General features: G+C 44.3%; 1 protein-coding gene across 1 annotated transcript in view; it reads right to left on the bottom strand.

The window, feature by feature from the left end:
* Positions 1 to 21,440, bottom strand: part of ADAM17 (ADAM metallopeptidase domain 17) — a 41,077-nt gene that overhangs the window by 2,971 nt on the left and 16,666 nt on the right. Inside the window, exons 4-15 of the mRNA XM_019538142.1 lie at positions 19,309 to 19,398; positions 18,567 to 18,680; positions 13,026 to 13,170; positions 12,349 to 12,437; positions 9,866 to 10,018; positions 7,530 to 7,729; positions 6,432 to 6,535; positions 5,806 to 5,940; positions 4,389 to 4,519; positions 3,681 to 3,759; positions 2,400 to 2,488; positions 719 to 775 (exon numbers count right to left, since the gene is read on the bottom strand). Coding sequence (XP_019393687.1) covers positions 719 to 775; positions 2,400 to 2,488; positions 3,681 to 3,759; positions 4,389 to 4,519; positions 5,806 to 5,940; positions 6,432 to 6,535; positions 7,530 to 7,729; positions 9,866 to 10,018; positions 12,349 to 12,437; positions 13,026 to 13,170; positions 18,567 to 18,680; positions 19,309 to 19,398 — 1,386 coding nt within the window. The remainder of the gene's footprint in view (positions 1 to 718; positions 776 to 2,399; positions 2,489 to 3,680; positions 3,760 to 4,388; positions 4,520 to 5,805; positions 5,941 to 6,431; positions 6,536 to 7,529; positions 7,730 to 9,865; positions 10,019 to 12,348; positions 12,438 to 13,025; positions 13,171 to 18,566; positions 18,681 to 19,308; positions 19,399 to 21,440) is intronic.

Raw genomic sequence — 21,440 nt, 5'->3', positions numbered from 1 at the left:
GGAAACAGAGCGGGGAACATTTTGAATCCTTGGATGCTCATCTTATGGTAATGGGGCTTTTAAAAATTTTTTTAAATACGAATAGGCATCCAAAACACTGACATACAAATGAAAGGGTGCCAGTTTATTATTCTGTCCAGCAGAACTGGCAGGAAGTGTCATTGCCTGAAGAATTTCTGGTGACCCACTAGAAGTAGCTCAAGAACTTCAGTACAACAGTATGTACTTAATTAAAAACATCCAACCCCTGAAAGCTATTCTGATCCGAGGGGGTAGGAGACCTATTTAGTAAGTGACATTCTGGTAAAGTCCAAAGTCATTTGATTAACACTTCTGCTTCTAAAATCCCTCAGGCAAGCACAGCCAATTAAGGGTCAAATGTTTAGTGGGTAAGATATTGAGTTCCAGCCTGGGTGCAGCATTCAAAACACAGACACTTGCCACAGAACCTGTGCTTCCTACACTGAATGCTGGGGCAGGATGAGAGTGACAGAGTCATGCCCTCTGATGGGAAGGGGAAGCAGAAGCCATGCTATTTCATTTATTAAAAAAGACAACATTCATACTGGAACATACACCTCCCAGCTTGTTTCATTTCTGTGTCCAGGCTGCCTTAGAGAACATTCATTTCAACCCACCCCACTGAAGTGTATTTTCAGATCTAGCTTTTTGCAAACTTGTTGTTGAACAGAGTGCCACTTGCAATCAGGAAACTTACACTGGGGCAAAAGAGAGATTTTGTGTTCTCCTCATACTGCTTATCCAATTTCTTGTCCTACAAAGACAAAATAAAAGCAGAAAGTTCATTCTGTATCACTAGGTTCAGCTCAGTTTCCCCATCCTGTTCCCTCCATATTTAACTACTCTCCCAGGAGATCGCCTCCCCAGTCTCACTCCATAGCTAGAGTTGCCCCAGCACAGAAGTAACAGAGCAGTAGGCTCCTTTTCAAATGTGTAACAACTCCCACAAAAGTACATCCCCAGAGAACCTCTTGTGCAGAAAGCCAGCTCCAAAATATTCCTAATTGTGACAATTCAAGCGATGAAACAAGCTGCCTGTGGAAGTCACAGAATCCTTTACCAGAGCAGAGGTTCCTAAACTTTTCTTACTGCATATCCCCTTCCAGATTTACCAGCTGCCTGCAAATCCTTACCAGCACACATCTTATACTTTAACCCCTTAGATGTCAATTATTAGTATAAGGCTCAATCTGCCAGTACACAATTTTTTCCACGTGTCCCCCAGAGATGTCTTGCATACCAGTTTGGGAACCCTGCACTGGAAGTTTTCAAGACAAGGCTGGGACAGTTTAGGAAGAGTGAACTACATCTGTGTAGTGCAGTGGCTCTCAACCTTTCTAGACTCAAGGCAGCCCTTGGAAAATGCCAGCCTTACTTTTCACTCATTTTTGGCTACAGAAAAATACACCAATTCTGTGTTGCAAAGAACCCAGAAAGACTACAGCAAGGAAGAATGTTTTTAAACGCGATGGATTCCTATTTGAAATCTCTGAGATCATCTTGCAAAGCATGCCTGCATACCTGACAAAGTACACTACACAGCACCCTGAAAAGATCATGACATTCCAGAGTCCTAAACACCCTGGCTGGGAATCACTAGTGTAGGGGAGTGGACCACACACCCTTGAATTCTCTGCAAGTATCCCTCAAGGGACACATATCCATGCTTCAGTTGTGTTTCAACAACTGACTTATGGGTCTTCCAAGTGGTAACTTAAAGCCTATGAATATATCTTCACAGACTTAAACTGTAGAGAATTCCATAGCAACATTTAGGATACCACAGTATTTGGTGGATTTTCCCTCAAAACTTTATTTGAATGCCTATCAAGATTTAAAATTCCCTGATGACTGGACCAAACTGCATATTCTAAGTCTGGATGATATACATGCTCTGTCATCTAGGGACAAGCTAGATGGTTCTGACAAACAAATTGTTTTGGTGTCTGAAGTGAGCTTTCACCCCGTCTGATCTGATTCTATAATCTCAGGTTAAGTTAAGGCTTCAGGTTAAATGAACTTCAATTTTTCTAGCAAGAATGGAGCTTGTACCCCAAGCACATCCCCAGTTTGATTACCATCTCTTATGAAGGCCTAAGTAGCTCTGTCAGCCAAAATATTTTCCAGATAAATTAACCCGAAATTAAACATTTTTCCCATGCAAGTTGCAGAAGTCAGTCAGCATCCTCGTAATATTAGGGTTCACTGCAAAGAGTAGTCAGCAGGACTTTTACTCATCTTGGGACTGATGGTAGGTTCAAAAGTGTTAAGACTGAACTTATTTTTGCCAGTACCTGCTAAACTTCTGCTAATACATACCAGAAAAGGTTTCTTTTCCGAAACACTCCATCCAGTCTCCTTAACTTGGGTTTACTTACCACACAATGGACGAGAATACTGAGAGGAATCCAAAAAAGCAGGGAGAACACAAGAACAGAGCCTACTATGTTGTCTGCTAGAAACTTCCCTGTAAAAAATAAATAAATAAAATGAACGACCTCCCAGACATAACAGATGGACCTGTTTCATGAATTCGAGACACAATCCAATTCTGAAGACTTTATTCGTGTGAATAATACCGCTGAAGCAGTGAGGTTGCTCAGGTGGGTAAACACTGCAAGACTGGAGCCATATAAATATCTCCAGGATCCCCAGTGGTTAGAATTCTAAGCCACAAAACCATTTTTTAGCCTCCTGCATCCCTTAAACTCTGATGTCCCAACACTTCCTGCTAGTGGCTATGAAATGGGTAAATTCAGTTCTAAAGGTCACAATTCACTCTGAGCCTCGTCATCCATTCACAAAAACTGATCACGTGGAGAAAACAAATATGCATTTCTACTCTACTATATTTACTTTGCAATTCAAGGATAACACAGTACATCTATCCTAAGTTACTACAAACCTTTACAATTACTTGGAAAACTGCCATTTTAAAGTCTTAAGACTTTAATTTGGAAGACTGAATACCACATACAATTACCCTGTAAATACCTGGCATTTACCATAATTTTAGTGTCACCCTATGATTACATAATCGTGTAGTTAATGCCTTTCAATAGTTACAACAACACAGCAGTGTGCACTGTTACATGCTTGAATGACACTCTGAGGCAAATAAGGCTAAGAACCACTGAGCATGCACACGTACAGTTCCACAGCCTGCAGTGGATAGCTTCAGCTATTTTGAATGAAGACTTCATTGCCTACCCTGTCCATATTGAAATAGCTTACAAAGATCCATGTTAACCATGATGCCTATGGCAAGTCATTGGCTTCTTTGGCTTGCCTCATATATCTTTGGAATAAAAGTTCTTGGAGCAGACACCATCCTTCCTGTGGGGTTGGCAAATGCCTTATGTATAGAAAAAATTATTAGGAATTACAAAAAAACTGGAACCTTAAAAATTTGGAAGATGGCATCAGTTCTAACAATGCACATTAAAAAACGGAGATCTGTTGTGGCTCTACCCTCCTAAAAGTTGTCACCCTTGGGCCAGTAAACCATCATGTGCAGTTTGAAAAAAGAAAAGAAAAAAACAACAATGAAGAAGCAAGGAAAAAAAATTCCCTACCAATTTCCCCTTCCCTCAAGGTCCTTGGGACTGAATTCCTTTGGAATTTATGCACTTTCAAAATTTAAGATTTCCTTAGCTTACCAAAGGTATTGATGCTGAGTTGATCGATGAAATCCCAAAATCGTTCAATCACATCTTGCACTCTCTTCTCACATTTACCCTGCAAACAAACATTTATTTGGAAAAACCAGAACCTCAATCTTACATTATTTAAGTTTTAACCATCCTGCTCACAGGGACTTAAAAGAACATGCCCAGCTCGCTTTCTGGCTGCCAATGGCTTTGTTCCAGTTCTGACTAATGACATGCACAACCCCATGGAAAGTCCACAGTTTGAATGTAATTATAAAAGCAAGAGTTTAATTGACAAGAGCAGAAAGCCTACAACATTAAAAAAATACTTGAATGCTAGACATCCTGAGACAAGCCTGAGGACCCTGAGCTAAATTGGGACTCATGCGCTCTGGGAAAATGTTAGTGTTTCCCTGATCTATTTGAATTAAAAAGGCCGTGGGCCCAGCCCACTAAAAATTAGTGTTTCACTGAATTCCATGGTAAGTGTTGCCATTCCCTTTCTTATGACCACTCATCCACTACTTCCACTTCCAAAATAGTCATTCCATGCATGGAGATTTACATACATCAGCTACCGTTTACAGGCACAGAGATTAGGTCCTGGGCCAGTCCAATGAACAATCCAGCAAGGGGAACCAGATTTGAAAGTGTAAGTCTTCCACATTTTTCTGTAAAATACCCAAGCATGCAGGGAGTCTGGCCCAGGGCACTCACGTTCATGTCGCAAAACCCCACCGTGCACGGCTTCCCTTTGCGCAAATACAGGAACTTCTGGCTCGCGTCCATGTACGGCATGCACCTGCCCTGCTTGTCCCGACAGCATACCTTGCAGGAGTTGTCAGTTTCTGAAATGAAACAGCAAACAACAGTTTTTTTGCAGGACCCCAGCTGCAGCTGTAGTTATACCTCATTCAAAACCAAATGCTGCTGATCATCACAGAGGCCTCATTTCTCATGCCCTGACTGACTCTGCCCTGCCCAACTGATGGTGCACTCCTAGAGCAAATGGAGCATTGTACAGTGTCTAACCATGCAGAGGAGCTCAAGCAGCTTAGACTACATAGACTTGAAGTTCCCCTGGGAGTTCCACGTAACAGGGTAAGCAAACAAAGGGAGCTCAAGCTCCGAGCTGTTCCAGTTTCAAAGACAACACCAGAATGCTGCAGTAATCTATGGGCAGGTGATGAGCAGTAAGGCATGTGATACATGATTCAGGCCTTCCACAAGTGATGTTTATTGCCCCTTCCTGTCCTGTCAAGGGCCTGAGGGGTCACCACCTGAACAAGCAATGAAGGGCATTGGGGACTGAGCTGGAACAATAACTTGGGCAAGGGATGCGCACGTCTAACAGACACACACAAGGTAGCTCATTTAATGCAGATTAAATGGTCTTCAAACCCAACAGCCATGCCCCTTGGTAATAAAGGCAAGTCATTTATAATCATGCAAATGGCGCACACTGCCTGCCAAATGTAACCAATTTTGATACAGGCACAGCTGAAGCTGATGGATAGTTCCTGTGGGAACAACATGTGCTCAGCTGTTTGCACCTTATTAAGGCTTGCTTCACTGTGACAGAGCCCTCTAATAAAAGCAGACATCAAGATACAGGATCTAATCAGTTTCAGGCCTGCCAACAGCACAGTAGTGATGGCCGAGATGGACAAAAATGATCAGCTGCCCACCACACAGGCAATTTGCCGACTGCCAAAACAGCCTCCTGCTGCAGCCTTGCCTGCATTCGAGCGACTCTTCTGGAGCTGCAGCTCAAGTCACAAGCAATGGCTCCTGTTAGCAGCCTTGCCTGGGGGCTCCAGCAGCATTCTCTCCTCCGTGTTTGGAGGAGTAGCTGCTTGTCAGATTTCTCTTCTACTGGAGCCAAGGGGAAAAACAGATGCCTCTACTTCGCTATGCACAGTCCCAGCTCAGCACCCGTATCTCTAGTGCTGCCTGCTTACTGACCTCATGACTTTAGCCATCTCCAAAAACACAAAACAGCAGGGTCTGAGACAGTTTCAGCTCTGGACCTGTCTTTTGAAACCGACTGTGGGGTCCAAGCAGGCAACCAATGGGAGTTTGCAACCCTACAGGGGCAGGTCCGAAGGGAAAGGCACCCTCTTGCCATGCTCACCATTGCATGCACACGAACGCAGGTTCTTCTCCCTCTCGCAAAATGGAATACATTCGCCATCCTTGCACTTGCCCAGATCCACGCAGACCGTGTCATCTGGAGCATTCCCTGGTGGAGGACACTCACTGCTGTTTCCTGGCGGTGGAGAGGATGCATTAGTATGCACCATTTTGGGTAAGGACAGAACACTGCAAGCACTGGTGGCAGGGTGAAACAACAGACACTCGGTATGTGAATGACTCCCAGCAGCTCCTCTGTGGAACCAGACTGCAGTCACCTTGAGTAGGCTGCCAGCCAAAACACTCAAAGGAGTGCAGCATGTCCAGCTGGTACCTAGAAGTGTGGCTGGGGGATGTTTAATTGCTGGCTTAGGGCATTCAGACCTTGTGGGTAAGGAGAGAGAGGATACAGAGAATATACAGTGTGAAGGGCAGCCAAGCAGGGCAACCCAGGCTTCAGTCAGAAGGCAGCTCTGGCTCAATGCCTCATATCCAGGTGGAAGTTACTGTTGCATGTGGCTTGAGACAGGAGCTAAGCAGAGGTAAATCATACATAAAGCTAGTGAACGGGTGTTGAACCTTCAGTGTTCTGCTGTCAAGCCCCAGAGGACTGCAACAACAGCATACCAGTGCAATAGGACTCTCCTTTGCAAGTAGCATTTATGGCTTCCTGGCACTTCTTCTGGGCACTTTCAAACTGGCAGCCTTTGCAGCAGGGACTGTTCCGATCACTGTGGGAAGATTTGATGGAGGAAAGGAATAGTAAGCCACATGCAAATGGAAAGAAGTGCACTTGATATCAAAGCCTGACAAGCCTATGAAAGCAAGTATACCCAAAGATGGCTTCTCAGATCTCCACCTCCTACACACATCCCTCCACCTCTGCTTTTCTGAAGCATGCTGAAGCAGCACATGCAATGTGGAGAAGCAAGGCAGACCACAGAACAAGGTACTGCACTTCCTCAGGATACCCAAGATCTTTCCCCAACTCTGCCATGACAATGACATGCTTTGTGACCTCAGGCAGGTCTTTTCACCTGCGTCTTTTCCTTTTTTCCACCTTTTACCATATTCATCTAGCTAATACGTGAGCTCTTCTGCATAATCTTTGCTCCTTCGGGCTCTCCACAACTCTTATGTAATGAACATGGATTTTTAAAAACAGTCACAAATGGATTTGGTGCTAACCAACAGACAGCAATATAGGTTTCCTCCAGTAAAACTGGGAACAGGTCTGGGGTTCTAGGAACAGACCATTATCCCTGGACAATAAACAGGGATTTACTCATTGAACAGCAAAGACAAAGCCTAAGGTCAGCTATTGTTGTCATTCCCCAGCTACACAACTGAGTGTTGCCTGGATCCTGTGACAAAAAGCATGTGCTCACATCATTAAAGGCTGCACTGCAGCATGTATGCAGGACAGAGTTACAGTGGCAAAAGGAATGTTAATACTGGTGTATTCTGGTTCAAGTGATTTCAGTTTTGTCCTAGTGCTACAAGTACAGAACTGTAAAACACACTGCACTCACTGTGCAGTTCTCAGCAAGACAGTGGAAAAGTAATCCTGACCTGCTGTTACATGAACTAACCAAGCAGCAGCACAGCTTCCTTTTCTGGAAGTCTTAATTATCCCCAGACTGAGTTCCTTAATACTTTGCTGTCCTGCAGACCCACCCCCACATACCTCTCCCCACCCAGAGCTGTGGCTTTAATGCCTCTTACCTGCATAGGGCACCTTCCTTCAGTCTGCAGTCAGCAGAGCAGCAGGGATCATCATGCTGGCGCAGAAGACCAGGGTCGCACTCCTCACCCTCATCCACCCTGGAGTTCCCACACACTTTGTTGTTGCGCTCTTGGAAGCATTCCCGGGCCTTGTTCTCTATGGTCCTATAGATGGATTGTTTACTGCAGCTTGAGAACATCTAAAGAGTCATGCATGGAAAGACAAACACTGAGGAGGAATGTCATTCCCATTCAAACACTACACAGTGTAGACTAGGGGTAGGCAAAATACAGCCTGCCAAATGATTCTAATCTGGCCTGCACCTGTGCTCTACAGAAAGAGAAGTATACCCAGCCCATGACTGCTCTGGCTTTCGGCACTTCTTACCCTTCCCCTTTCCCTAGCTGTAGTCAGCTGCAACAGCCACAGCCACTCCCACCTGGCCTGCTGTGCCCTGCTTCCTAGCCCCCAGTGTAAGCTCCAAGGCAGGGGGCACTGAGCTCCTGGCCAGGCTTCTGCCTAGTGAGGATGCCTGCCCACAGCTCTGACCTTGGGGCCTTTCACAGACTGATAAGGTTCTTCCTGCTAACAGGGAATGGGAAGCTGGGGGAAGAGGGCCAGAAATCATGGGTTATCCATGCTCTGTAGCCTGATAGAGATGTACATGGGTACTGCCAACACAGCGCTGTGCTATGTTCCTGTGTGCAGCTTCAGGCTTCACCACATGGGCACAGCTGGACCAGCTGGTGCAGCTCCTACCTAACTCTGAGTCCCTAGCATGCAGCTGGGTCAGGCACGAGGCACACCTACATGGCCCGAAGTGACACACAGGAACACAATGCAGCACCAGTCTGGCCTGGCTGCACATAGGAGACTTGGGGCAGGGGAGGAGATGCAGAGAAAAAGGAGGAACACAGAATGGCACTGGGACAGCCCAGATAACCCAGGATTCCTGGCCCCCTTCTTCCTGTACCTCCTCCCCTGCCCAGAGTCTGCAGCGCACAGCTGGGCCAGGTTGATGCCATGCTGCATTCTCGTGCACTGCCTCGGGCCATGTGGGTGCAGCCAATATGGCTGCTGCTTGACTCAGCCATGTGCTAAGGATTCAGGGCGGGGGAAGGGGTGCAAGGAGAAGAGGGGAACAAAGGTTCAGTTTTCTGCTCACCTTTCTGTCCTTAGATCAGGGGTAGGCAGTTATTTGTGCCAGAGGGTCACTTAGGGAGTTTTGGCAAGCTGTTGAAGTGGGGAGGGGAGAAGGTGGGGGCAAGGATTACTGACCCAACCTGCAACAGCTCACCACAACTCTTTAACTGGCCCTTTGACCCAAATAATTGCCCACCCCCAGTGCAGACAGTCAGCGTGACCCACCCCCGATCCTGACACTGTAAGAAATAGATGCTGTGTACCTCAAGACCTTGGAAAAAACAGTTTGTGTTTAAATACTTTTGTTGCCTTGTGACAGCCAAGTATCTATGCCCAGCCAGGGGTAGGAGTGGGGGACCAGTTCAGGGGAGCAGTTGCAGGTCTAGATCCAGCCCTCATGCTGCCACTGGAGCTCAGGGAGAGCAACAAATGCCAACAAGTGAGGGTGTTTCAGAAAGTAAACAGCAATTTCCAAATAAAACCATTGTGCATGCAATGAGTGGGAAAGTACACAGGAGCAGGGAACATGTTGGCATAGTTGTAAGTGATGTGTGCTCAGTAGAGAAGCAATGTGGTCTACTAAACAATCCCTGCACACAAAACAGTGCATTTCAAAACTGTCATTACTTTCTGAAACCCTCATAGCCATGAAGCTGCAGAACTGGGAAGAGCCCTACCTGCATGGACCTGCTAGCTTTAAGCCTCTGCAGTGGTTCTAACGAATCAGGTGCTATTGATACATTTGGTACCTGTAAGTCCATATATAAGACAGGGATGCTGCTAACTCCACAGTAATGTTGACAAGTTTGAGATTAAGCAAAAGGAGCACTGGCTTAAAGGATACCACTATGACTCCTAGTAACAAAGCTAAGTGACCAGCTCCTATTTAGAAGCCAGTGCTTTTGGTACTAAAGGTTTCAAATTCAACTAGTGTTATCTCTGCAGGTATGCAGTACAATTGATCATAAAATACCATCCCCAATAAGGGCCACAAGCATTCAGCCCTTTCAACACTTGGGAAGTTTCTCAACAGTGGGACTAGATTGTAAGCATGTCCCCCTCTACTGGCTGTTTAATTAAACACTGTACTAAAAGAACAGACAGGAACTTATACGTCTAGTGCAGAAGGCTGACTCAGACCTTCCTGACTGCAGCAGCATCTGTATGTGGAAGTTACTCAACATAAATATACCTTGTTGTTCTCATGATCTCCGCTCACAGCAATTGGATACATAACATATTTTCCTCCCTGGTCTTCAGTGGGAGCACATTCTGGCAAGCTGTCAGGGTCATGCTCTGCTCCAAAGTTGTGTCCCAGTTCATGAGTAGTTACCAAGTCTGCTTCCTGTTGGACACAAAAATATGCCTACAGTCAACATGATCATGAAGCGTGGTGGGAGGTCCTAAGTAATACCAGATCACTTGAATCTTTAGAGATGCATTTAATTGTTACACAGTTCTCCTATTAGAATATAAGGAAGTGCAAAACTGAAGTTAGGTCCTGAAAAATTGCTCTACACATGCAAAGCTAACTCCTTGAGCCTGGACTACTGCAGGAATGCAAAGGGCATGTGTTCAACATTGTTGAGTGAAAACTTGATGCACTGGCATAACACAGCAAAATGACTTAAAAAAAGGGACTCCCCCCCTTCCAAAAAAAGGAGTCATTAATTTGTCAACTTTTTGTTTCATTCTCCTACAATTAATCTTATTGTTACAGACCAGACCACAGCTATAGAAAAATCTCAACTAAAACTGATTCCAATGTACTGGGGCTACAAAAATGCCTAGAAACCACACCATGTGGGGGACAGGAGGGGAGGGAAGGGGACTTTTCAAGAGCTGGGGGGAACAACAGGTCTTATTCCTCTGAATATCACATTCTCCATCTTCCAGCTGGTAAGATGCCTTCGCTGCCGTTACTCTCAACATGACCTCACCTCCCCCACAAACGTTTGATCTGTAAAGACAGTCTGGAGGATACTAGCCTGGAAATGAGCAGTTAAATAGAAGACGACTGGCTGGTGGCAAAGTGCAAGAAAAGAGTAAATGGTAAGTAAGAAGGGACAATTCTAACATGCCTCTTTTGCTGCTGTGGAAAGATGGTTTTCAACAGTGCAATGGGGAGCCTGGGAGCACAATGCCCCTGCAGTCTACATCTGGAGCAAAAGGTTTGAGGACTCCTCAGAGGCCACTAGCATGCGTTGTGGTCTTTAATTCATGCGTGGGTTTTAGTACTCTTGGAAGTGAGGAACAAGCTGGGCAAGCGTGTGCAAGAGGCTCCACAGAAAACTGATCTGTAAAGCTCAGCAGGGCTAGCACCCAGGCTTATAAACAATTATCTCCTGTATCTATTCATTTCCTGAAGTGAGACTAAGGATTTTTCAAACAGACCTCTACTTCAGAGTGATAGGCAAAAGCATGAGGAGCAGCAACAGCTAGAGGTCTTTCCCTGCATACTCCGCAAGCCTTTGCATAGTAATATCTGATACATTAGTCTACAAGGTACAACCCTGACAAGCATTCTTTTCACTTACATCTTCAATTACCTCACGCCACCTGAATTTTAGCCTAGAGTTGTTCTGACACAAGAATTAATGACAAAATTGGGATTTCACAAAGCACTGAGAAGTCAGTGTAAAGAAAAATAAACATTTTGCATAACAGACTTCTTCCTCAGAAATTAAATAAGTGCAGCACTCAGGCCCCTCACCACTTACTGTTTGGCAGACCAAGAGATGCAAGTGAAAAGGTACAGGCAGGGCTAGCACCCGTTGACCCAGGCTTATAAACAGTTATCTCCTGTATCAATTCATTTCCTGAAATGAGACTAAGGATTTTCATCCAAGATCCAGCTCATGCCTGCTGACAAGTCTTCACTGTGTAACCTTGCAAGTACAAGTAGGTTTAGGATATGAAATCTTCAGGGAAGGAAGAGTCCAGAGGCCTTCTACAGAAGTACCACATACCCAGGATGGTTTTTCCTTACTTGTCCCCCTCAGATTTGTTCCACTGTTAAACTAGCTGCATGCGTGTGTGCACATACATGCACCATACACTTGTGTGTCAATCTAGCACTCTCTCTCTCCCCCTCATCTTGGGAGAGCAAAGTCCTCTTCAGCCATTCAGTCAGAAGCTGTATGTCTCTCCACTGCTGCTCCAATGTCCAATTAGCTCATTCCTCATGTCCCTGAAGCCCTTACTTTCTGCCAGCCAAGACATCCATTATGTCCAGTTTCTGGGTCCTGGCTTAAGGCTATAACATGTTGAGTGGTGCTAGAGAGGACTGCTGTAAGAACGCATCACCCACAGTGCCCATCACTCCTGCATCACACAACCTGAATGCCAAAGAAAGTATCCCATGCCATTGGTATAGCAGCAGGCATGCTCAGGACCACTTAGTTGCATCTTAGATGCACACCAAAGAACAGCTATGATATTTTTCAGCATTCAACCCCAGGGAACAGGAGCCAGTAGGTAGGGCATGGTTTTGGGGTAGCACTTCCTAGCACCGTGTGAACATGCCCACAGATACTTTTCCACAGCAGCTCCAACTGAGGCAAGCAGCAATTTTTTCAGGTGGGCTTCCCCACTAATTTTAGTCCTGAAGATAGCTAGTGGGATGCAAAAGTCCAACAAGTGGCTCCCATGCACCCCCCAGTCACTTCACAGTACCTTTGTAAGGATCGTTTTGCCATAGTTCTTTGTGCTGGTCAAGCCACTGTTCAGATAGATGTCTTTTTTGGCAATTTGACTATAATAAGCTATAGAAATGAGAAGAAAGAGTTAAACTACTAATGGGTATAGCACAGCACAGGTCCCAGTCCTTTCTACAATTTTCAACTGCCCCCACACTGAAGTTTGTCAAAACCCCTTTCTTTAGCTTGTAAAGGATTATAAATCACAGGCTAGTAAGTGAGACCCCTTCCCTCAGTTTTTGTAGCATGGAATCTGTTCAGGGAGATCATAAGTAACATCGAGGTTCTCAATATTACAGTAATGAAGACCTGGACAAGTACTTAACAGAATTCACAAGCTAGCTATCTTATTACAAACTGCACCTACTTGGGACAAGTGAAAAAAAATGTTAACCCCTCCAAATGGGGGCTGTGGTAGCTTTCAAGCCATTCATTTCAAAAAAAGTGTCACTGTTTTACCGTCATCTCATTCCTTAATTTATTTTTGTCTGCAGCCAAGAAAGAGGCCCCTTCTACTCCATTCCTAACTCCACTAGGGAAAGGACAAGTGGCACACATGCTTACCCCCTTCAATAACCATCACATTTTTGTAATAAGGAACATCCAACCCATGAACTGAGGGGTAAAGGAGAAGGAAAAACTACACCTACTTGCCTTTTGGACAAATGCCCCCATGGCTGGCAGGCCTGGGAGATCCAACGTAAGCCAATCCAAGCGTTCCCATATCAAAATCTTGGTATGTGAAGAGATGGGCAAGGCACACACGAGCTGCTTTCTCAGCTATATCAAAGCTAAATTGCTAAAGGGAGAAAAATAAAAGCTTAGACATTGACAGAGATACAAGGTGCTTTTTTTTTTGAGCCAGACAGACATTTTCCAGCAACAATTCCTATGATGCTGGCTGAAGATAATGATCTAATCCAACCATAGACCAATGTAGAAGAGTCCCCCTTCATCATGTTTTCTGTGCTCATGCACAACACGATGTCTAGAGTGTTAAAATTCTAGTCCATCTACAACAGCCCAAGGAAAAGAAGGAACTACTGCAAGGCCCCACTTTGCAACAAATTCACAGCCAACAGCCAGCTCCACAGGATTGCACTCAAATGCTTTTGACATTAGGTGCCTCCTTGTTCCCATTCGCATTGTTGAAAACCTGAAGGAAGAAACAGAGCTCAATCCATACCCTACTCTTCACCTTAGCTCCTCTGTTCAGCATAATGCATTTGGCTCTTTATTGCACATTATTACTTAGATTTCTACAAGGTGCATCAATTAAAGGCTTATCTGACATGGAAGTTCTGCCAGTGTCATGCCTTACAGGTACCAAAGTCTCCCATGCCTCTGTGTACTAAGCCCCAGTGTGCATCTCTGGGGTGAGTGGCCCCACACAGGAGGGCTCCTCTGTGATTGCTGGGCAGAGCTGATATAGAGTTAATGTTCTGGTCCACCAATCCACCCACTCTGCAGCGTGGGAGGCAACCAAGATATCTAAGCCTCACCTCGGGTCAAGACACTCCTGCCATTCCCAGGTTTCTTGTAACTGCATCTTTCAGCCCTTCTACCAGTCTCCTTCAATGCACCAGAAGCTGCCTTCTGATCCATGAAACTCATCATAGCATATATCTTTTCATTTTCCATTCAGCTTGTTTTACTGTGTGTGGGAACATGACTCTTCTGGAGATCTTGCCAAAGAGCTTGTTACCACTCCAAGTACAGAAGCCACCATTCTCTATGATGCAATTTTGCATGGGAGGTGGGTATATTGGGGGGAAAGGGGCAAAACCAGATCATAACTTGTTACAACCTCCTGATAAAAGTCAGACGACCAAGTCAGCTCATTGATATTCTGCTCATTTACCCAGAAAAAATGCATCTCTACGACACCAATGTTATTAGGACTTTTTTGCCCCAAGTCAACATCTGGAAGTCTGTAATGTCTTCAGGAAACTCATTTCTGCCCCCTTCATAAACCATCTAGGCCAATACTGGAAACATTCTGGTTCTACAGCCAGACAATTTTTGGGTTTGTTTCAGAAATGGGTGATGTTTCTGAACAAGACAAATAAAGGTACACCAAAAGAACTTTTCAAAGTATAGCCTTCTCTTGATGCAAGATGGTTTTTTCTTGCGTCTTTTACAGCACCTTAGCAGGCATTTGCCCACCTCTGATGGGCAAACACTCCCATCAAGAGCTCTTGACAAGCGTGCTATTTAGCCTGGAGGGAAAAGAAAGCAGCTTGGGGACAGCCACAGAAGTAATAGGTAGTTGGAACATCAAAAAAAAAGACAGAAGTGAAGTGGAGACTAATGGATCCATTTTTGGAAGAATGGGGATGATGATAGGTTACTGATGGGCTGGCTGATCACCCTGATGGCTTCCAGGATTCAACAAGCAGCTCGTGCCAGCTCCAGTTGTCCCCATCATCAGTTTCAGCCATTGGTAACGACACAAACTCTACCACAGTATCATGTACTTCAGCCAATTGGGCACTAGAAATACTGGCTGGAATGGTCAGTAAATAACTCTGGGTACAGGGCTATACCTGGTGCAGCAACATGCCAGGTGGCTTAAACATGCTGCCTCAAGAGAAGGTACCCTTCAAATACCCATTCTCTCACGGCACCAGACTGTCCTGCTAGGGGTCAGGGATCATACAATTTTATCACCTACTGCTTTATAGTTCTTTTGCATAAAACATTCACAATTTTACACACTGGACACATATTTATTCCCATTTGTGGACTGCAGACAGCAAGCCCATGACAGGCATACCATTCATAGATTTCATAGACATTAGGGCTGGAAGGGACCTCAGAAGATCGTTGAGTCCAGCCCCTGCCCCAAGGGTAGGAAGTCAGCTGCGGTCATAGGATCCCAGCAAGACAAGCATTCAATTTGCTCTTGAAGGTGTTCAATGTAGGTGCTTGAACCACCTCTGCTGGCAGACTGTTCCAGACCTTGGGGGCTCGGACAGTAAAGAAATTCTTCCTTCTGTCCAGCCTGAAACGGTCTCGCAGGAGTTTATGACCGTTTGACCTAGTCATCCCTTGGGGCGCTCTGGTGAACAAAAGTTCCCCCAGATCCTGGTGATCACCCCTGATAAACTTGCTTATTGCCTTCACCCGTTTGTTGGAGTACACCTGGGATTCACGCTTGCACAAGAATACCCAGATCAGGAAATGGAGTGTTCTCATTTTAGTAAAGCAGTAAGATTTCATATTCAATGCTTTCATTACAAAATATGCAAACAGCTCAGTGTACTCTTACCTTCAATTTGTCAAATGTGCAATTTACCATCATCTTGCAATGACTAACTAAGAAGCAAACTTCCATTTGCTAGGCTCACTGATGTCAGGATATAGTTTTGTGACCCACAGCGGGAAAGAACAGGTAGTCTCACCCAAAAAAGGGGGACAGACACTTCATTCATATAGAAGCGTCATCTGGAGGGAAAAATCTCTGCTATTATAACAACATACCAGATTTCCTGAGCACCTTGGCATTGTCCATCTTTATTGTGCTTTCATGTCATGATTCATGAACCATCAGACCAAGGCCGGTAGAATGAAGTAGTACTCTTTGCAAGTGACAGACACTTCCTCTTACTGATGGACAAGCTATGGGAACATGCCAACAATGGCCCTCCACAATTTAGGACCTGGATTAGCTAGCTATTCATGTTAGTGTTTATTTCTGGCACATTTCTGATGCCAACCACTCCACTTCAATCAAAAGAAGAATCAGCTGACAAATCACCACCCCAAGCTGGTCTTCAGCAGACAGCAATATCTAGAACCCACCTTCTCAATGGAAATTGCAATATATTAAAGTACTGGCATAGTGCGAGCATTTTGGAGTCGGAGGGTCGGGGCACAGTCTTCACGCAGCTTCGTGAAGGTCTGCTTCCTCTGGCATACAACGCTGGACTCACTACTGGTCATCCCAGGTCTGCAATATGATGAAGTTGTCACCCCTCTGTGTTGGCCACCTGGCACCAAAACACCAGTCTATACTGGCAACTGCAGCATTTTTCATATCTGTTAGGGCTGTGCGAAGCTTCAGTCACTGATTCGATTCGGCGGAGATTTGGCCCATTCGGTGGCTGACTCAAGTCAGGAGACCCTTTAATCTCTTGCATCGAAACAATTTGAACACAGACACGGCTTTACATGTTTTTTCTACATACCTCAAGGTACCAGGTGGCTCGTGAACTCTGAGATGGTGGGATAAATGGAGTATCCCACAGGAGCACAGACGGGCCCCCAGCGCACTCAGCAGCAGACCAGGAAGCGAACCAGAAGCACTTCCAGTCCAGCCAAGGAGCATGCTGGGGGATCCGCCCCCTGCAGCTCAGCAACTGGTGCCTCCTGGGTTGGTGAGGGGTGGGGGCGGCACCTGGGGTCCCCCTGTGGCCGATCACCGAGCCGGGGTGGCAAGGGGGGTGCAGGAGGCCTCCCAGTGCACTCCCTGGCAGACCCAGAAGTGGACCATAAGTGCTTCTGGTCCACTTCTCGGTTTGCTGCCGAGCACTGGGGTGGGGAGCAGGTGCTGTGGTACACTGCATCCACCCCAGCATTGCAGCGTTCACGAGCCACGCCTGGTACCTTGAGGTATGTAGAAAAAAAAGATTTAAAAGCTGTGTCTAGAGCCAAATCACTGATTCTCTGCATCAGCATCAAATCTTCAGATCTGGATTTGGTCAAACTGAAACTGGGGACAGTGATCTGAATCACTGAAATCAAATTACTGTCCCCAATTTGGGCCGAATCCAAATCAAATACAGCCCATTTTGCACACCCCTAATAGCCATCATCCTGGTCATGATGGACTTCTCACTGAGAGTTTCACCATCTACTGTATTTCTGCCAGTGCTTCCAAAATGGCTTCTGTAGTCTCAATGGCTTATGCAGCAAAGATTATATTCTCCCAGCTGCGAGTATCTTGTTTGTCCAGTGTATCAATGATTTACGCCACATTTAGAGAATAGAACCAAAGTTCTGGAGGGATCTGAATACAGATCAATCTACAAATCACATGATGCACATTCTTAATGCCAATCCTTGTTTGGTCTCTCCTGCCCATTTGCAGTTTCTTTGGCAGAGTGGTGTAAATCAAGTCATGTGCTCTTTACAGCAAGAATTAAGTCTTTCCCTTCTTGAGAGATGACCAGCAGATTTGGAGCATAGCTAGTAAGTGTCCTTAGTAAATGTCCTGGGCTTAAAAACAAACAAGTAAAGTGCTGTCCCAGCATCTTGAAATCATGACTTCATCTCAAAAAAAACACAAATTTCACCATTAACCTATGCTACCCTAGTATGGCACCAGGCAATGCTAAAGGAGACATGATATGAATGCTTCACATGCTAACTTTCACACCAGAAATAGTAACTGTCCTAGTGCCTCAGCAGAGTTTACCAACATGTACACAACACCACACTAGGAGGGTTACCTTATTTTACCCAGAACACATGCATGATGTGCCTCACCAGGAGACTGCCTAGAGCCATGCTGGAGTGGCATAAGCGTCCCAGTCGAAGCTACCATAAATTTTAGCAGCACACCAAATACATTTTCCTTTCATAAAACATAAGTAAAATCTGATGAAAAAAGTCTTGCATTTAAAGCTTGCCTAACTATTCCAACCACAAAGTTAGTCCAATAAAATGATCATCCCCCTCCCCTCCAAAACCTTGCCTAGAGTATCATGGTTACAACCATGCTAACATTACCAAGTCAAGTCTGTATATTCTGACATGAAAATCCATAATATGCAAACTCAGCCACCTCAATGGCAGCCCAAGAGATTAAGTAAGATGGCAAATTTCAACCAGTCTGAACAAAACAAGTAATGGACAACTAAATAAGAATGAGCACCTCACAAATTACTGCTTACGTACACAGGGTAGTAAGGACGTACTGTGTTCCTTATTTTGCAGAAAGGGAAGTCAAGCACAGAAATCAAATGATTTCCAGTAAGGTCACATGGAAAATACATTGTTGAATCACAGCAGAAACTAGGTCTTCTGGATCTTGTGCTTTATTCAAGATCACCTTCCTGTATTAATCTCCATATGTATAGCAGAGGAAGAAAGGAAGCTTCTTTCACTACCAGAGACTGACCACTGAAGGCAAATACCCAATTCTCACCCCTGGCTGATACGTTAGACATTTTTTTGGGAAATATAGCCTACCTCTAGCAGCATCTTCACCTCCCAGGCATCCTTGTCTTCATCTGGTTGGCTTTTGGCCATGTTATAATGTTTTTCTCCAGGGTTTACAGGATTTGGTTCATTGTGAATGATAATCTGTACTCAAAATACAAATATATTCAGAACTATAAACAGTGAGGACAGAGATGAAATATAATCATTTTTCAGCCAACAAGGATTTTTCACCTGACAAAATGGTGGCCCAAAGAGCTACTGAAAAGTTCCACCTTCTTCCCACCCCTATATTGGTTTGTTACCTCATTGTGCTGGATGTTAGTTGGCAAGTTCTTCAGGGAAGGATTGTAGGGGGGGTTTTTTGGTTTATTTTTATCTGTATTATGAGAGACATTGTCTTACAGACCCCAAGACTGTGAAAACACCAATCCCTCCTGGAAATGGACGTAACATCCACACAACAGCATGTTTACGAGAAATAAGTATTTTTCAGATTTAGCAAGTTAAAAAAAAAGGAGCTCTTCAAGTCTCAGCCTGAACATTTTTTTCAAATCCAGTATGTACCTGAAAAGGGGCAAGTTAATTCAAACTTAGTTATGAAAGTCTCTAGTGAGCTGCTACTTTGGGGATATACAAAATGACCATAACTCAAGTAAGCAGTTTTTATTGTGATTCAAAGTTCTCTCTCACACACACACCAAGGATATATTATCATAAAACACACGGCAGCACTTAAGGCTTGCAACCACTGGCATCACTTGGTGAATACCTGGTCTATCTGTATGCCATATCCGCTGAATTCTGCGTTGTCCCAGGAGGTATTTCGGTAGATGTCATCCACTCTGTCTATTAATTCAATCTGTGAGTGGAAGGAGAAGATGAACTAGTATTAGTTCCAAATTCGTGTTATGTAACAAAGTCCAAAAAGCCTAGGAAAACCGGAGCTTACATTATCTAGAAATTCAAGTCAAAACTGCACCTCACAAAACACAATGGACAACTTAACTGTTCCAAAACCAGCAGTACAGTGCTTCAAAGGGTTTTACATCATTTCCTCAAAGTTTTCCATAGTAAAACTATAGCAAGACTCTACCATCTCCTATGATTTTGAATAGTACAGTGGAAAAAAAAAAGTCAAGGTAAGAAGGAGGCATCTTAGGGAATGTAATCCATATGTGAACACTCCATTACTACTATTACTATTTAAAAATTAAGTAAATACAGCATTGACTGATTTGGCGTCAAGCTTCTTTGCTGGGTCAATGAGCAGATCGTGCTTTCTAGGGTCCCAGAATGTCTGCTCCTCTTTCAACAATTCTGTCCCTCATAGCCAAGGCCTCTTTCCAAGCAAAGCTGACTATATTTTTTGGAAACGCACACACTTTAACTGAAAATAAACCACTTCCAAATTCATGCAAAATGGAGAGTGCCACGGACACTAATCTCAAGTCATTTTGTAATAACTTCTGTTCTGGTTACCTGATTACTATTGTGTTGGTTACTGCATGCACATGCAGGTCTGCCAGGAATTCCAAGCAAGATGGACAACAGGCTAAAAAGATTTTATGCAAGTGCCCAAAGTGACGCAAAAGAACTTCACCTGAACACTTTCAACTGATTAACTCAAGAGATCATACTGGTAATGGACTAGCAGGACAGTTCCAGAGAACAGAGAATACTTTCAACTGATTAGATTGAAAAGGACAGTCTCCCTTCCCAAGACAGAGGTTGCTGGTGAGCAGATCCTTTAAAAGGTCAGGGTCTGGTGCAAGGCAGGTCAGCCTGCATGTGGCCCATTTTATGCTTAGGTCCCAATACTGAGACGAAAATACACTTTGTTTAGAGAAGTTACCTGATCACTACATTCTACTGGTCTTGTACTCCCAGAGGAGTAGAGTTGGTCCTGCTGGCTGATCCACCAAGTGCTGCATGTGCTCTAAAAGAAAAGTAGTAATGCAATTCTACCCCAAAGGAGGGAGACACAAAGCCTCTTATCTTAGGGGAAAGTCAGAGGTCCGGAGCCTCTAACTGTGAAAAGCAGCAGCAGGAATTCTGGTTCTCTCAAGAGTAAGAAAAGGGGAAAAAAGGTAACTACAAGGAAAAACAAAATTCAAAATAATAAGCTGGATAAAAATGGAACAAACTCAGATCTGTAGGTAAGTAGTTTGTTCATAAATGCTAGGCTAGGTAGGGACCTTAACAAATTAGAGTCCAACTCCCTGAGTAGGCAGGAAAGAGAGCTGGGGTCAGATGACCCCAACCAGATGCCTATCCAGCCTTCTCTTAAAGACCCCCAAAGGTAGGGGAGAGCACCACCTCAATAAAGAAGTTAGCAAGAGCAGCATCTCAAAAGCCCCACATTTTGATTTTTCAGAGGTTTTTGAAGTCATTTCAACAGATATTTTTATTCTTTAAGAACTATATACTCCAGTTTGGCTGGCATGTTGAAAGCAAATGTTTCTGTATTTTATACAGATTAGTCCTTGTACATTTTCCCTAATTTTTCCCTACTATTCTAGACCAATATGGCTACAACCTGGATACCTTCCTACTTAGACAGAATATGCTCACAGAGCCAACTCACTGGAAATCATTTTTATTGCGGTCATAGAGAACCCTGGAAGAAGTTAAAGAAACTAACAAGAAACACCCACTCCTCTAACACATCTTATTCAAGCATTATCAAATCTCATATGTAGGCATCATACGCAGATTACAAAAGCAGTGAGACCATTGAGAAAAAGTAGTATAAAAAAATTTAAAAGACTTGTTAGTACCAAGAAGCCAGCATAGACTGTAAAACAGTAGTTGCAAATGAGCAACAAGTGTCTTATAAAAAAAGAACAGCTGCTTACAGGCAACTTTTCTGCTGCAATTTTTTTCCTCTACCATGTATCAACA

The sequence above is a fragment of the Crocodylus porosus genome, unplaced genomic scaffold (assembly GCF_001723895.1).
Source record: "Crocodylus porosus isolate Cpor-Errol unplaced genomic scaffold, CroPor_comp1, whole genome shotgun sequence".
In the NCBI taxonomy this organism is placed as follows: Eukaryota; Metazoa; Chordata; order Crocodylia; family Crocodylidae; genus Crocodylus; species Crocodylus porosus.
This window is presented reverse-complemented; position numbering and strand designations above follow the sequence as displayed.